A 17,231-nucleotide genomic window follows, 5' to 3' on the forward strand; every position below is an offset into this window, starting at 1 on the left:
TAACGTCATCCTGTCGATCGTGTTGCCTGGCCGCTCACATCGGCTGTCGATCGTGTTGCCTGGCCGCTCATATTGGCTGTCGGGACCTTTGTCCAGCTGAGCATCACCCGCTGTACTTCTGCCCACAAGGGGGTGTCTTCTTGCCCGAGGCCCTTTGTGTCCTGTGTCCGATGGCTTCCTGCTGCTGAACCCCTTGACCGTCCTCCTTGGCACACAGACCCATGAACGACCCTCGTACCTGCCCCCAGGGAGGCTGGATTTGGGGCTGAAGGCACGTTCCTGCCCACTTACCTGATGTGGGGGTGGCCCACCAAGCTGACACCTCTGGGGCTTCAAAAAAATTTTTTTTCATTTTAGGGCCACACCTGCAGCATATGGAGGTTCCCAGACTAGGGGTCCAATCAGAGCTGCCGCTGCCGGCCTACACCACAGCCACAGCAATGCCAGATCCGAGCCATGTCTGCAACCTGCACCACAGCTCACGGCAATGCCAGATCCTTAACCCACTGAGCGAGGCCAGGGATCAAACCTGCGTCCTCATGGATCCTAGTCGTGTTCATCACCCACTGAACCACATGGGAACCCCCAGGACTTCCAATTTTCAGTAGCAGCCTCTTGTCCCCAGGCGACTGGGGATGTGCCCAGGGGACCAGCACAAGCAGAACAGAGTGGTTCCGGCGGGTCGGGGCTCGGGGAGCCGTGAGCTTCCCTCAGCGCCTGGTGCAGGCAGGGTGATGTGTGTGTTTGCTTTGTTCACTTGGCAGCAGTAAGGAAACTGCCCATTGGGTTCCTCTTCGGGCAGGGCTGATGGCAGGATTCCTCTTCCTGGTTCTCGGGGCGGGACCGATGGGGAGGATAATGGACAAGCTGCGAATTCCAGGGGGACTTTGCGGGTGGCCCTGGGGCTTAGTGGCTGGGGCAGCTTTCCGGTGCTGGATTTGCTTGACCCACCTGCCTGAAACCGTACACGTGTCATATCTCGTCTCATCCTCTGACCATTCACTGAGCACCGAGCATCTTTTTCTTCAGTGCGTTTCTTGGTTTTGTGGGACCTTCCTCATCAGAAGTGCCTTGGCTGGCCCGTGTCCTTTTTCCGTCTTGCACACATGATCATTTAGGAGGTATTTTATATGTAGGGCCCTGTGTCGGCTCCCTGTGGGCTCTGAGAGGGAGTTTTAATGCTTCTGCCTGACCTGCCATTCCTCCCTACCCCCAGTGCATCCTAACTCACGCCTGTGGGTCTCTCACCTCCCCGGCCTCCAGTATCCGCCACCTGGACGCACACACGCAGCGACCTCTGGCTGTGGTGTATGTGGCTTCTTCTTTCCCTCTGGGCCCCTCAGCCCCGCGACGCGTATGCGCACAGTGGACCCTTGGTGGGTAAAGGTGACATCAAGGCATTTTTCCCTCGCTCTGTGTGTTGGTGTCGGCTTCTCTCTCCAGGTCCCCGAGTCCTGGCTGGTCTGTGTAGAGCATGGTGAGGAGAGTCCTGGGCGGCCCCCTTGCCTGCCCTGCTTGGTTCTGGGTTCTGCCTCTGGGCCAGGTGCACAGGTGTGCACAGGTGGCCCTCCCCGCCCCATCGTGAGTACGACAGCCCCCTGGGAAGCCGAAGTCTTCCTGCCCTTTTTACTTACTTATTTGGTTTGACTTATGTATCTATACAATGCCCATGGCATGGACCGTGCCCCTGCCTGTACCGACAGGGAATGATCGTTTAGAAAGTGCCCCACCGTGTTCCGTGCAGTTATCAGGTGTGCTCCTGACACCGTGGAGGCTTTGTGCATGGCTGGCCTCTCTGCCCACGGGACACTCTGTCCTCCCCAACAGCCACGGATTCGAGAAAGACTGAAGAGGTCCTGCTGGCAGGCTCTTTCCAGAACTGGGCCGGGTGGGCCGGCCGTGGCTGGGGACCTGTGGGTGGCAGCCAGTCCCAGCCTTTGCTCTTGCTTCTGTGGGTCCTGGATGGGCGCCCAGGGCCCCACTGTCCTTACAGGGCCACGTTCTTCACTGCCTGTTTGCACAGCCTGCTGCTGCCACACATGCCTTTGGCATTTTTTTACGATCTGTCTTCACCGTTTCTCTTTCAGAAAATTTTTTTAAATGTTTTTGTTATTTACACAAGTCAAAACACAGTCTGGACACGTAATAATTCCTTTAAGAGTCAAGAAGCCTTTAGACACAGTAAGTGCAGTGATTGTATTATCGAAATAGGAACGCTAAAAGCTTAAATCCCCAATGTCAAATATCTAATATCAAGTTCATTTTCTTACATGGCATCCATAAGGTTTATTTTAAATGTTGGTGTTAAGAAACCAGTCTTCTCGTACAACAGATAAGAGTTGAAGAATTGAGAGGACTTTGTGCTACTTCCAGCGTGCTTCCCGTGATGACAGAAGGGTGTCAGCATTTGCCACCTCGAAGCAAACAGAGATCTTTACTTCGCAGTTGCTATTTTGTCTTGCTGTGTGGGATTCCCAGCACACCGGAATCTTCCTTTGCCACAGTGTAGCTGACAAATTCAACCACAGAGTTTATCAAAAACACTCTCACAACTTCTGCTGTACCTTTTTAAAAAGCAGAGCGTAGGTGACTTACTGTGATGTGTTCATTTCAAGTGTGCTGCAAGGCGAACGGATGATATGTAGACATAAATGCAGTCTTTTTCGGATTCTTTCCCCATATAGGTTACTACAGAATATTGAGCGATTTCGCTTGTCCGTCCTTTTTAAACTTCCAGGCTCCATCCCCGTTGTGTTTGGTCTGGGCACTTCGTCATCCCTCCAAGAATCGAGGTGCCTTTAGAAATAGGAAACACAATGGCTGTCTTACAGGTGTGTGCAAAAGCGAAAATTACCGTCTTCAAAGGTCAGGAAATGAAGTCAGTGAGGTGGTTAGGGTCACAGGAAAAGTTATTCCTGGTTAGCGGGATGATTTTAAATAGGGTTCATTGTGTCTCCCCTTCCCCCAAATACACAGAGACTTCCCCAGATCCAGTCTGGACAGGTGTGTGATAAGCAACTGTTCCATGGAATTAAGGAGGGGCCATTCTATACACCGCGGAGTGACGGCTCACAGATGCTGTGTCACATTCTTCCTGCGGGAGGGTGGCACTCTGTGATCAGCTCTTAACGAAAAAGATTTGGCCACTCTCTCAAGTAGATTATATTCTCATTCTAAGAAAAATCGCACCAAGGATCCATAGTTGAGGTTCAAAGAGCAAAGGCTTTTTTAAGCCTATCAGTTATTTTTGAGAGACTTGTACACACAGAACCTACTTGTTTATTGGGATCACCCAGTGCAACCTAGTATATATAAGACGGATCAACAGCGAGGTCCTACTGTGCGGCACAGGGAGCTATAGTCAATGTCCTGTGATAAACCATCATGAAAAAGAATGCAAGAAAGAATATACGTATGTGCAACTCAGTCACTTTGCGGTACTGCAGAAATGAACACATTCTGAGTGGATTATACGTCAATAAAAGTTAAAAAAATTTTAAGGAATGTGTTTGGTGCATAAAAGGATTCCTGGTACTAAAATCAAAATCTAGTTTTTTAGAGGAAAAGAAACATATTACATTTGCTGTTCACTATTCTTTGAGTGGCGGAAAAAAGAACATATATTCAGTGAATTTTTTAACCTCTGTGATTCGAGCTCTGTCACGACTGTTAGTCCCATTGTCTTTCAGTACCTGGTGGTGATTGATAGTTCTTAAGCTTTCAAGTCTCTGAAGCCTAAGTGAATAAATAGCCTCTTTCTTATAAATGTTACTTGCTCAGGAGTTGCTGCTGGTTTTTTTTTTGTTTTTTTTTTTTTAAATCACAGGTCCCCACTTCCTGACTCTCTCTTCCAACACTGTTGGGGATACTTTGGCAGGAAAATGTGCATCTTTTAGAGATCAGAGATGTCAAAAGAAAAGAAGAAGCTGAAAAAATAGGGTATCCCAGCCCTGAGAAGAGATCCTTGGTGTTAGCCTGTATACAGGGTACTTACTACCCTACATAAAAAATCTCCCCGGTGTAACTGTATGAACCATCCCACTGCACTTTATTGTATGTTGTCAAAGTCCCAGCAAATAGAAATTCACTTAATTAATTGTTGGAAGATATTTGACTTCACTAGTCATCTGGGAAATGCAAATTAAAACAACTAACTCGAATACCCGATACCCATTCGAATGGCGGAAATTGACAAGGCAGCCGGGGCCGGTGTTGACAAGAATGAGAGGGAGCTGGAACACTCGGGGCTGGCGGGAAGGCAGAATGATGCAGCCACTTTGGAAAAGTCTCACCGTTTCCATAAAGTGAAACGTGCATGTACGCTGCCTCCATCTGTAGAGGTGGTACAGCAGGGTAATTCCGATTTAGGTACGGACCCAAGAACAATAAAAACACGTGTCCACACAAGGACTCAAACAGGGCTGTTTCTAGTAGGATTTTTCAGAACATCCTGAAAGTGGAATCAAGCCCTCCGTGTAGAAATAGGGGAGTGGACAAATCGTGGTACAGGTGCATGTGGGAACACTCCTCTGAAACGAAAAGGAGTGAGCTGTCGCTGAGAGCAAAAGCATCGGACAGATCTTGAAGGCTTAGGCTCAGTGAATAGGGCAGGCAGAAAAGGCAGGGCCCTGTGGTTCTCTTTATGTGGCATCCTGGAAGAGGCTACACTGTGGTAGCAGGAGCTGGTGAATGATGCCTGGAGGCTGGAGGGAGGGGACCTTTCGGGCCGATGGCAGTCTTCTGTGTACTGATGGTCCAAGAGGCTCTGTGAGCGCCCTGAAGAGAAGATGCTCGGGGCTGGCCTGTGCCCGCTGTGGTCACTCCCCACACAGAAATACCCTGGGGGGCTAGTGACGTCTCGCTGTTCACCTGGTTGTCTGTCTTGAAATCTCGTCGCGTCCTTTTGGCAAAACTCATTGAATCATGCGCTTCCAGTGGCCCAAGTTGACGTTAGTCATACGAAGTGGATGCACAGAAGCAAAAACAAACTGAAAGAAGTGCTCATTCTGTAAACTGGATTGGTTTCCTCTGAGAAGGTGTTGTATTGAAATGGAAACATTCCAGGGAGGGGGAGACGGCCAGTGTGGACACGAGCCTGATGGGGGGATGGGAGAAGGTGACCTCTGGAGGATGTTTGGGATGCTTGGTGATGCCTGTGAGGTGAGGTATCTCCACCCCCGCTCCCCCGATTTTTTGGGTTTTTTTTGGTCTTCTCTTTTCTAGGGCTGTACCCACAGCATATGGAGGTTCCCAGGCTAGGGGTCCAATCGGAGATGTAGCTGCCAGCCTACACCACAGCCACAGCAACGCAGGATCCTTAACCCACTGAACGAGGCCAGGGATCGAACCCACAACCTCATGGTTCCTAGTTGGATTCGTTAACCATTGAGCCACGATGGGAACTCCTGTTTGTTTATGTGTGTGTGTTTGCCCGTGCCTTATGGCACTCAAGAATTTCTGGGTCAAGATCGAACCCGTGCCACAGCCTTGACGACACCAGATCCTTTAACTGCTAGGCCACCAGGGAACTCCTCCTCTCAGCTCACTTGAAATTATTTGTATTATAGGAAGTCTTTGAAACCTGACACATTTAACAGACGCCCCTTGTCTTGAACCCGTGGTCTGCAGGATGAGCGCGACCCTGAGAGGCTCACTAACCCAAGGTCAACTCAGGAGAAGGCGGTTAGCGCTCAGACTTGAAGGCTGAGTGAGATTTGGTTGAGTTGCTGCTCCTGAAACTCGAGCCAGCCTGGCTTTCAACATCAGCATCTATGAGCCCATTGGAATTTGCAGAACATCAAAGCGGGACGTGGGGAGCCGAGGCAGCTGCTGCTACCAAGACGTCTCAGAAATGCCTTGTGACCCAGCCGAGCTTGGGAAGGGGGTGTCACCTGCCTCCACAGGGTTCAGCGCTGCTGGGATCTGTCGCATCTGAGGCAAGGATCCCACGATCTGCACTTGGGTAGAAACACATGCAGGTTCTAGACACATTTATCTTCCGTGGTTTGTTCATTACACCCAGAGCGATTAACAGTAGAAGCGTCTTTCGGACCCCATCTGCTCATGGGCTGAACAGGTGTGCTTCAGCTGTGCCCAGGGCCCACTGGACGAACCTCTGACCTGTGGATCAGCGGGGAGACAGCCGTTTCCGGAGATCACAGAGCAGCACTGCGTGTGAGGTTTATAGAATCTTACGTAAAAACCCGGAAAGGCAGGGGCAAGCGCTGACCTGACAGATAAGAAGCGTGGGGTTCACCGCACGACGCGTCGAGTCTGGAGAAAAGCGTCTGGCGAGGCTTGGGGACCAGTCTTTTCAGAGTTGCCGCTTGGAGCTTTAAGTCATGTGTGTCTTTAATTGTGAGGGAAACTAACAGTGGAGAACATGTCTGAAAAGCTGGAAATATATTTTTTAATATTCATGCCAAAAGGCAAGTTCTAATTAAGAATTTTGGAAAGTTCCGTATCTTTCAGGGAACAGAACCCCAGCTCCAACTCCCTGTGCCTTTTGGAACAGCCACGTCCATTGCAACGTTCCGTAATTGGTTTTTTATTAAAATGAGAGGCTGCCATATAAATTTTAGCAACGAGGCTAAATAGGCATTAACAGGCCGTGGGATCCAACCACAATTTGTAACATCGTTCCTTTGGGAAAATAGATTCTAAGTGCCCTAACTAACTTACAAATAGACTTTTGAATCATAGTCCATTTGAGAATAAGGAACTGTTTGTGATAGTAATACCTCCGATTGGCTTGCTCCAGAACGGCACAGAAGGGACCTATATTCTGCCACACATGTGTGGTGAGCTGAGCTAGTCTGGGTTTGATCAAAGATTATTGCTGAGTGGGCACTGAAAGCCTAGGAATAAAAACCGAAGCGGAGGCTGGGGACAAGTCAGGGGGGGACGGATGGTTCTGGAGGGTCTAGTTGTCATGGAGAAGTTTTCATCCCAGGGGCACAGGTGGGATGCCAAGCAGGTGCAGTGAAAGATGGAGGAGATGGTTCAGGTGAGGGGGGGTGGTTAGGCGTCCAGGACCTCGAAGGCACAAAGACCAGGATTCATGGGGCGGGAGAGTCCAGAACAGGTCACTTTAAAGGAAAACGGCGTGTAAGCTGTTCCGGGAAGGCTGGACAGCTCACCGGGGGTCACACCGATGCCTGCAGGAGCCAGAAATAATCTCTTCAAGATAGTACCGTGAAGGTTTGGCGTAGACACATGGATGTATTCGTGGAGTCAGCACATTTATTCCGCACCTGCTCCGGGCTCGCACGATCAGAGGCTGGCAAGAGGAGCGTCTGCCTTCATCGAATTTCCAGTTGAGTGTAATTCCAGCCAAATACAGCTCTGAGCCAGAGCAGGCCGGGGTATGATGTGGTGATGTCTGTGATCTGCCTGTAAGGAGGATATTAGGTTTTCATGATTTCATCTCTGTTTGCGTGGGTTGGTATTGGCCACCCGGATTGTATTAGACGACTTAGGGGGCAGGCAGCTTCGAGCAGAGTAGGAACTCCCGGAACCACGTCTGGTCTGGCTGATTGTGATAGGTTTGACTCAACTGCTTAATTGAACCCTTTGTATGTATGAGAAACCGTGTATTTGTTTATGTGCCGAGCAAATGCCGAGGCTGAGAAATGCCCAGGGTTGGAGAAACCGCCCAGGCCATGGAATATAAATCTGGGATTTCTTTGACTGGCGTTGTGTGCTTTAGGGACGGCAGGTGCCGCGTGGCCGCCGTGTTCCCACAGGGTGCCGTTCAGCACAGTCGATGGGTCATTTCTCCCATGGGCAGCACCTTGCCCTGCTCACCACCTCTCTGTGTATTCAAGGCCAGGTCTGCCGTGTTGCATGTTCTGCCACTGCAGTTACCACAGGGCGTAGAAGGCTCGTTCCAGACAGTAAACATGATAGGTGGTGGCATATGCGGGAACTGTGGGTCCCCATGGTGCTGTGGCTGCAGACACGCCATTTGTCTCCGTGCCCGCTATGCCTAGAAGAACGCGCCATCACCAGTGAGCTCGTCGGCTCAGGCTGCTGTAGCAAAAGAGCCATCGACTGTGTGGCGTAAACCACAGGAATGTACTCCTGGTCAGGAAGCCTAGAAGCCCAGGATGGAGATGCTGGCCGATCCAGGGTCTAATGACGGCACTCTTGCTGGTTTGTTCCTGCTGTGTCCTCGTGTGGCCAGAGGGCAGATTAGGGTTGAGGGGGGAGGGAAGAAGGGAGAAAAAGCTCTCCAGTCTCTTCCTGTACCTCCTACAACGGCACTCATCTTGTTGCAAGGGCTCCACCCTTGTGACCTAATGACCCCCAGAGGCCCCATCTCCGGAGTCCTTGGGGATTGGGGTTTTGACATGTGACGTTGGAGGGACATGAGCATTCAGTCCGTAGCACCTTTTTTGGTCCACCTTGAAATTGTTTCAGCTTAGTATCACCCACGTTCCCAGGCCCCGCGGGCTGTATGCCGTGGGAAAGGCTTGCAGGAAGCACAGCCACGCGAGCTACCCTGTCCCCCCAGGAGCTGTTAGAGCTCCAGCTCCCTTTCAGGTCCTCCTTACATGTTTGTTGAGGGGGAGGCGAGGTGGAGATTGCATGTGTCTTGATGTAAGAGATTTGTCCACGGGTCCCGGCCTGGGTTCTCATCTGGTCTAAGACTCCCTGTCTTGACCAGGGAGGTTCTTTTGCTGCTCAGATTTGCACAGCCAATAATGAAGATTTGTCCGATGGCCAAAGAATGGAGAAGAGGGAGCTTCGTTGGCACATCAACTTCTCAACCCAGTTGGGGCGGGGACACCGTCTTTATCGGTGGTTGGGAGTAAAAGGGAGGGATTTGGGAAGAGTGGGAGGAATGTTTGTGACTTATCTGGGCGCAGGGCTGAGCTTGTCACCAGAACCGATGCAGCTGCCCTTTCTAGTCCTTGTGTGGGCTCGGCTGGCTGTTGTCATGGCAGTTGTCAGCTGTCAGGGTGCTGGTGGGCGTGTCATTTAGTATGCTGATGTCTTACAGCGAGCAAATAAGAGGCTCCAAGGCTAGTGAAACCTATTCCACCATTTCGACTTAAAAAAAAAAAAAAAGTGCAACCTAAAAGTTGAGAAATATTTTATTTGGTGGACTTTCTGAGGACTTGAGCCCAGGAAGCAGCTCCTCAGACGGCTCTGAGAGGCTGCTCCAAAGAGGTTGGGGGGAGCCAGGACATATAGGAGTTTCTGCAAGAAAAACCAGGTGGTTGGAACATCAAAAGATCACCATTCATTAAAGAACACCAGACACCACAAGTGAATGACTTGAGCAGTTTTCTGTGTATGAGAAGAGGCAAAGAGTCTGGGCTCCTTGAAATCATCCCTTGGCTGTGCACCTCAGCGCTCTAAGGCCGGTGTCCTGCTTGTGTGCATCCTGAGTCCCCTCAGGGTACACAGGTGGCGGGGTGGCTGCCCTGACTGATGGCTTGATGGCCACCACATGCTTTATTTACTGATAAGCAGACGACATTTTGGGGCCACACCATCTTGGGCCTAGTTGGCTCTAACCAGTTCTTGTTTTTCTCTCTGCAGCTTCCTCCTGAAATTTAGATATGAACAGTTGGTTTCCGCTCGAGGGAGGGGCGGGATGGGATTCTGCGGCAACAGCCTCGGTGACGTCAGGAACCTAGTTTTCTCGGCAAGCTGCTGCCCTTCGTTGTCCCTGTGCTCAGGTTTCTTCCGGTGGCACCCCTCCGCCACCATGCCTGAGCCCCTCACACCCATCCATGGTCAGCTGCCAGTAGTTGGGAAGCAGGGCCATCCATGTCCCGTCCGTCACACGCATGCTCCGGAAAGAAGCCCAAGTGGGGAAGGCCCCCTTCCTAGGATGATGTCCGTGCGTCTCCACTTGGGTTTTGCCACCTTAAAGGAAAGCCACGGGCAAGGTCTGCACATCTCAGAATGTGCAGGGTTAGTGCCTTCAGCCTTCGCCTCCATCAGTCCAGGGGGGGCCAGTGGAGTGAAGGACTCTGGGCTAGACTGTGTCACCACCACGGCCCCCGCTCGCTGTCTCTGGACCAAATCTGCAAACCCTGCCTCATCACTTTGCTGAGAGGTTTCCCAGGAGGGTTTTCTGTCCACTGTGCGTGGACACTGCCAGGCACACCCTCTGGAGCTGGCCAGACCCGGCTGTGTTCCCTGGTGACAGCGCCCCTGGTGACACTGGGGCTTCCTAGGTGGGTGGGATTTTCTTCTCTACCCAGATTCTAAGGAGCTGTTTACACAGGTAAAGTAAACAGATGTTTTGTTTGAGATTCAGGATTACGCAACTTGTCCTGGTGACCAAGAGTAAGAAGTATGAAGTGTCTTTTATTTTGACTTTTATTCAAAGGCAATTTACCTTTTGTGCTTAGACTGTTAGTCTGGCAGCTCTTCTGTTGTTACATGGACAAAGGAGGCGTTGTCGCTGATGGCACTTGTTCAGGGCCTGAAGTGGCAAGGATGTGTGTTTTCCGGGTTGTAGGAAGCACTTAAAGAATAAATAGCAGTGAGACGAGGAATGCATTTTACTGGTTGCTCATTATGTGCCAAGCATGTTACACTGAGTAGCTCATTCTTCATAACAAAACTGCTGTATGAAGGAGCTCCTGCTGAGGTGCAATGGGATTGGCAGTGTCTTGGGAGCAGTGGGACCCAGGTTCGATCCCTGGCCCAGGGTAGTGGGTGAAGGATCCGGCATTGCCACAGGTGTGGCCTCGGTGGTGACTGAGGCTCAGATCTGATCCCTGGCCTGGGAACTCCATATGCCTCAGGTGGCCAAAAAACCAACCAACTAACCAACCAACCAAACAAAAACACCAACCAAAAAACCCCTGGTGTTTAAAGAGGTTTTGTATCTTGCCCAAGGTCACAGAGGTAATTGGTGGAGAGTTGACCCCCAGGCCACCTGACCACAGAGGCACTGCCTGAGATGCATCTTTCTGGTAATTGTCAGAGTCTCTTGTTGAGAAGGAAAAATGAGCATTAAGACAGTCGAACCTGCTTCTCACTGTGTAGTGGTAGCTGATCTTCCATTTAACCGGGTTAGAAGGATTCCTGTTCATACCACATGTTTCTGAGCTGTAATTTACGTTACCATGTGATAAATGAGATGTAAATGGAACTTAACAGGTGGTGGACAGCTGTCCACACGAAATAACTTCCGCTGACTTTTGTGCTTCCCCGAATAACTTAAAGCAGGTTTTTTTTTAATTTTATTCTTATGAGCCAAAAATTGCATTTGTATATTTGAAAAGGAAAACCTTTTTTTCATAATCACACATTGCCTGAGATCGAAACATCTTTTTTTTTTTAATCTTAAAAATGGTTGTGTGCTTTAATTCCATCTGATCATAGACATCATACCAAGGTACTTATTTAGGCTGGTCGTCATTCTCTCAAAGACGCTTAAGCTCTTCAAGATCCTTAATTTTTAATAACTTGAAAACTTCATCAGCTCGTTTCTTACCCTGACGGTGCAGGGAGAGAAATGGTTTAATTTGAAGGTCTCAGCAGAGAATAGAAATCAATCTTTTGTGTTGTTTATATAATCCTCCGATACGTGGATGCTTTAAAGATGCCCTTGTGTAAACTGAGAAGTGCTTGGCGTTTAAGCTCCAGCAACGCTCTCTTTTCCCCCAAAACCACAGTGATTGTGGTGGAGTTTTCAGTTTTAGGGACAGCAAGAAAAGTATGTATGTGGTATAAAAGAGGGGCGATAGCAAAAGTCCCCTGAACCTGAGCAATTAAAGTTCTAGTGGAGAAGAATTTAGACCCTCTGGGCTCCCCGTAGCCGGCAGCCGGCTTGGGTTATTGTAAATATCGGATGTAAATATCGCTGTGCGGGTGTCTTCAGCCGTCGCGGGGACCTAGCGGGCAGCCCAGGCGAGTGTGAATGTGTAACCACGCCAAGCTGCGCTCTCTGCGTTTTACATTCGAGGGGGCGTCTTTTCATTTTAAGGAACTTACTTTTGATTTCTGGGTCTTTCCCCCACCTTTCAAACACCTGCGGGCTTTGGTCTGTGGCCGTGTGACAGCTCGCCCCTGCTCTTGTTGCAGGCCACCAGGGCAGCCATCACCCAGCACTGCGCCGACCTGGGGAGTCTGCTGGGCAAGGAGAACGACGCGGCGCTCATCATCGACGGCCACACCCTGAAGTACGCGCTGTCCTTCGAGGTCCGGAGGAGCTTCCTGGACTTGGCCCTCTCGTGCAAGGCGGTCATATGCTGCAGGTAGGCACGCGGAGGCTGCCGCCGTGCGCATCCTGATGCATCTGCATCCTGGGGTGGTGCAAAGAAGCAGCGCCTGGGGGGATCTCGGGGGAAAGTCTCGGGGGGAAAAAGGGAAAACACACATACAGCCTCAGCTGCCTTGCAGAAGGCTGTGAGGGGTTTCTGCGTTGTTGCTTTGTGAATTGTCTTCTGAGACCCTATAGGTGGTCAGGGCCAGGGCCTCTGATTATATTCACGCTGGGGGAGCATGGGGAAAATTTGGCCTGAAGTCGATGTGGATGTTAGATGGGCCCCAGAGCCTTGGTTTCAGGGCTGATGCGCTCAGCTTCCAAGTTTTGTGGGGCTGTTTGATGGCTCTTTGCTGATGGATAGTGGCTATTTCTTTTCAGTCCACGAGGAGCTTTGGTTGAGGCCATGCTGTGCCAAGTTTTAAGATCTAACCAAATGCTGTTGTTGGCTTTTCTCGAAATTGGAAAAAGTTTTTGCGGCATCTCATTGAGTCCTGACTCTACAAAGTCCAGTTTTGATAGAGATTTGAAAGTCCGACAAATTATAGGCAGACCTCGGAGATACTGTGGGTGTGGTTCCAGGCCACTGTGATAAAACACTGTTGCAGTAACGTGATTCCTGTGAATTTTCTGGCTTCTCACTGCATGTGTAAGTTATGTTTGCGTGAAACTACAGCCTGGCAAATGCGTGGCTGCATTATGTCTCAAAAAACAATGTACGGACCTTTCAGAAGTACTTGATTGCTTTAAAAAAAAATTGCTGACCATCATCTGAGCCTTCAGAGAGTTGTGGTCTTTTTGCTGGTCAAAGGTTTGAAATATTTCAGGAATTACCAGAATGCGACCCAGAATCACAGAGACTCAAAATGAGCAGATGCTGTTAGAAAAATGGCCCCAACAGCCATGCTGCACACAGGGCCGCCCCACGCCTTCCCTCTGCAAAAACCCACTGTCTGGGAAGTGCAGGAAAGCTGAGAACAATCAAACAAGGTCTGCTCCTGTGGAGAAAATGAAGATGAGTTTTGCAGTAAACTTCTTGAAAGGTGAGAGGGGAGTTTCCCATTTCCGAAGGCACTGTTCTCAGGCCACACCTGCTCTGTGGCTCAGGCCTCCTTCTGTGCAGCCGGATTAATCCTTTCATTTGTGCTCTCATACTTTACCGTTATCTCCTTTTGATCCATTGTTTGCTCTGATGCTTCCTCAGACGTCAATTCCCAGAATGGTCTTAACTTTCTCGCTGCCCAAGTTCTCCAGGAATACCTGCTGTGGGTTCTAGGATGGCCCGGTTAGCGTACCTGGTGTCACGCTGACAAGTGTTTCTGCCTCATGAGAAGGCCGTGGATGCTATCTGCCACACCCACTGCCCAGACCTCAGGGCACTGCACCTTGGATGCCTGGCAAGGCTGAGGCAAAGCCCACCTGTTCTGCCAGCGGGAACATTCTCTCTCCCTGGGTCTCCCCAACCTTGCCCCGCCGCCCTGACCCTGGCTCCTGTGCAAAACCAAAGACTCTGTTCTCGTTTCCCCATGAGTCCACCTCCCCCAGAACTCTGACCACCTGCCTTTGTGTGGTGAAGCTCCCTGTTGCGCTTTCCTGCTGTCCTGGTCCCCTTTCTTGGTTTGGCACCTGCCACCAAAGGCTGTGGAGCCTATGAGGCGGGATGGGATGTTGCTTCTGTGTCTGCAGTCGTAGGATGTTCAAGGACCTTGGGGCTTAGGAACAGACTCAGATGGGCTTTGAGACGATGCTTTGCCTTGAAGTCAGCAGCCCCGGTGCAACTGTGAGGGACCTGGGACAGTGAGGGGTGACCAGGGCATCCGGAGGTGAAAATCCATGCTCCCTGGTTTCACAGTGGTCTCCCCTTTTAAAATAACTTTATTGAGGAGTTCCTGTCGTGGCGCAGTGGTTAACGAATCCGACTAGGAACCATGAGGTTGCGGGTTCGGTCCCTGCCCTTGCTCAGTGGGTTAACGATCTGGCGTTGCCGTGAGCTGTGGTTCCTGCGTTGCTCGGATCCTGCGTTGCTGTGGCTCTGGCGTAGGCCGGTGGCTACAGTTCCAATTCGACCCCTAGCCTGGGAACCTCCATATGCCAAGGGAGCGGACCTAGAAAAGGAAAAAAGACAAAAAAAAAAAATATATAACTTTATTGAGCTAAAAGTCCCATTCCATAGAGTTCTCCCTCTTAAAGCATGTAATAGCACAGTGGCTTTTAGTACTGCTCAGAGTTTCGTAACCATTACCACAACCAATTTCAGAACATTTTAATTGCCACCCCCCTCCCCCCGCCGAGAGAAACCCTTTTATCCAAAATCAGTCAGTCCCCACCTCCTTCCGCCTTCCAGCCCCCTCACCACTAAACAGCCACTCATCTGCTGTCTCGTCTCCACAGGACGTTTTATATGAACGCAATCACGTAAGTTGCGGTCATTTTCCCGGCTGGCGTCCTTCACGGAGTGCAGCGTTTTCCGGGTTCATCTGAGCTGTCTCTGGCCGGTATCCGCGCGTCCTTCCGTGTCGTGGCTGAGCACTGTCCCCTGTAGGGTCGGCCACGTGCTGTTTTGTCCTGTGGATAAACATTTGGATGGTTGGTGTGTTTTGACTGTTGGGAGTGTTGTTGCTGTGGGGATTCAGGTACAAGTTTTGTGTGGATCTCTGTGCGCGTTTCTCTTGGGTTCAGGCCCAGGAGCAGAAGAGCTGGGTCGGGAGGTCAGCTCTGTGTTTCACCTTTCGAGGAGGAGCCGTCAGACTGGCCTCCAAAGCGGCTTCACCCTTTTATGTTCCCACGAGCAGCACGTGAGTCCAGTTCCTCCACATGCTTGCCAAGACTTGTCATTGTCATCTCTCTTCTGATTGGTTAGCTGAGTGGGGACAAGGGGATGCCTTGTCGTGGATTTGACATGCATTTCCAGGTGGTTAATGATACTGCGCCTCTTCTCCTGTGCTTAATGGCCATTTCTCTCTCTCTCTCTCTCTCTCTCTTTTTTTTTTAGTGCTGCACCCAGGCATATGGAAGTTCCCAGGCTAGGGGTCGAATCGGATCTGTAGCCTCTAGCCTACACCACAGCCACGCCAGATCCGACCCGCGTCTGCGACCTACACCACAGCTCACGGCAACGCCGGATCCTTAACCCACTGAGCGAGGCCAGGGACGGAACCTGCTGCGTCCTCCTGGTTCCTAGTCAGATTCGTTTCCACTGAGCCATGATGGGAACTCTGCCTTTTCTGTCTCCTGTTGGAGACAGAAATGTCGGTGCAAGTCCTTTGCACATTTTTAATTGGATGATTTGTCTTTTGATGACTGAGTTGCAAGATTTCTGTGCATATTCTGGATACCAAGCATTTTATCAGATATGTGATTTACAAATGTGTCTCCCCATTCGCCAGGCTGTCTTTTCACTTTCTTCATGGGATTGTCTGCAGCACCAAAGATGTTCATTTTGATGAAGTCTGGTTTACGTGGGTTTCCTTTCGCCCTGTGTGTTTTGGTGTCCTATCGAACAAGCCTCCTTCTCTAAGCAGCTGACCCTGGATTCCACTGGTGCAGTTGAGATGAGACAGGCAGATGGCAGAAAGGGTGGTGAGACTGGTGGGGAAATCCTCTCACAGTTTCCCGTTTGTGTCTGTGCGGTAAGGCGGCCAAAGGGGCGCCGTCCGATGTCTGCGAAGTGTCAGCACTCGAGGCAGTTGCTGTCTCACCCAGGGCTCCAGGTCACAGTGAGAAAGTCACCGTGCCTGGCACCTGCCATGATGGTCAAGGAGCCGTCACCCACCTTGGCGGTGAGCAGACACACCAGCTCCAGAAACAAGAAACAACATGGGAAAGTGGGTAAACTGAAAATCAAAGCACATGCGCTCCAGCCTCATGGTTTCTCGAAGGGAAATCAAAACAATTCCATTTGGGATCTCGAGGCAGAGCTGGGCACGGCTTCCAGCTCTACGGGAACATGCGCTCCGCCTGCCAGGTGCTGGATGCCAAAGAAACACACCTGCTCCCCTCCTGATTTCGGACTCTCAAAGTGCTTTGTGCCTCGGATCAAGCTGTGCCCTTAACGGCTTCACGGGAAGGAGTTCCAACTGGAACTGGCGCAGCAAGAGGAAATTTCAAATTAAATACTGTTACTGTCTACAAAATACAAGCACTAATTGAAAAACGGAATCTAGGATAGTGCACCATTTTACCTCTAGGAGACGTTTCTTGGCTGGTCTCACACTTAAGATTTAAAAAAAATGTATATTTATGTGTGTGTACACACACACTTTTTTTTTTTTTTTAATAAAAAAGCTCTCACAGATCCTGCTGTATAGCACAGGGAACTATATCTAGTCATAATAATGATGTGAGAAAAGAATGTATATATATATATCTGTGACTGGGTCCCCTTGCCGCGCAGTAGAAACTGACAGAATACTGTAAACCAACTATAGTGGAAAAAATAAAAATCGTTAAAAAGCACTCACATCTTTCAGATATGCTTTCTGTTCATTGAGAATTTCAACTTTTTTTTTTTATTACTCAATGAACTTTATTACATTTATCGTCGTACAACAATCATCACAACCAAATTTTACAGCATGTCCATCCCACACCCCAGTGCATCCGCCCACCCCCACCCTGTCTCCTTTGGACACCGTAAGTTTTTCAGAGTCTGTGAGTCAGTATCTGTGCTGCAAAGGAGTTCGTTGTGTCCTTTTTTTAAGGCACATGTCATATGTGACTTCAGACATAAGTTGACCTTCCTTCTAATTCTCACTTGTCCTCTTGAAGATGTAATAGTTGTAAAAGTTACTCTTTTCTCATCTTTTTTCTTTTTTACTTTTTTAAAGAAAATTAAAGTATAGTTGATTTACAGCGTTGTGCCAGTTTCTCCTGTACAGCAGAGTGACCCAGGCACACAGATGTATGCGTTCTCTTTCTTACATTGGTTCTCTCTTCTCTAATAACAGAGGAAAATAGCCTTTGTCCAGGAACTAATTTTGCAGTGAAATCATGATGC

The 17,231-nt window shown here is 49.9% G+C and overlaps 1 protein-coding gene across 16 annotated transcripts in view; it reads left to right on the top strand.

Annotated features, from left to right (window-relative positions):
* The window catches only part of LOC100523747 (phospholipid-transporting ATPase IB), a 516,487-nt gene that overhangs the window by 223,675 nt on the left and 275,581 nt on the right, over positions 1–17,231 (top strand). For all 16 annotated transcript variants that reach the window (XM_021065485.1, XM_021065478.1, XM_021065484.1 and 13 more), the window contains one exon: positions 12,055–12,227. In XM_021065485.1, coding sequence (XP_020921144.1) covers positions 12,055–12,227 — 173 coding nt within the window. The remainder of the gene's footprint in view (positions 1–12,054; positions 12,228–17,231) is intronic.

This window comes from Sus scrofa, chromosome 11, assembly GCF_000003025.6.
Source record: "Sus scrofa isolate TJ Tabasco breed Duroc chromosome 11, Sscrofa11.1, whole genome shotgun sequence".
Taxonomy (NCBI): domain Eukaryota; kingdom Metazoa; phylum Chordata; class Mammalia; order Artiodactyla; family Suidae; genus Sus; species Sus scrofa.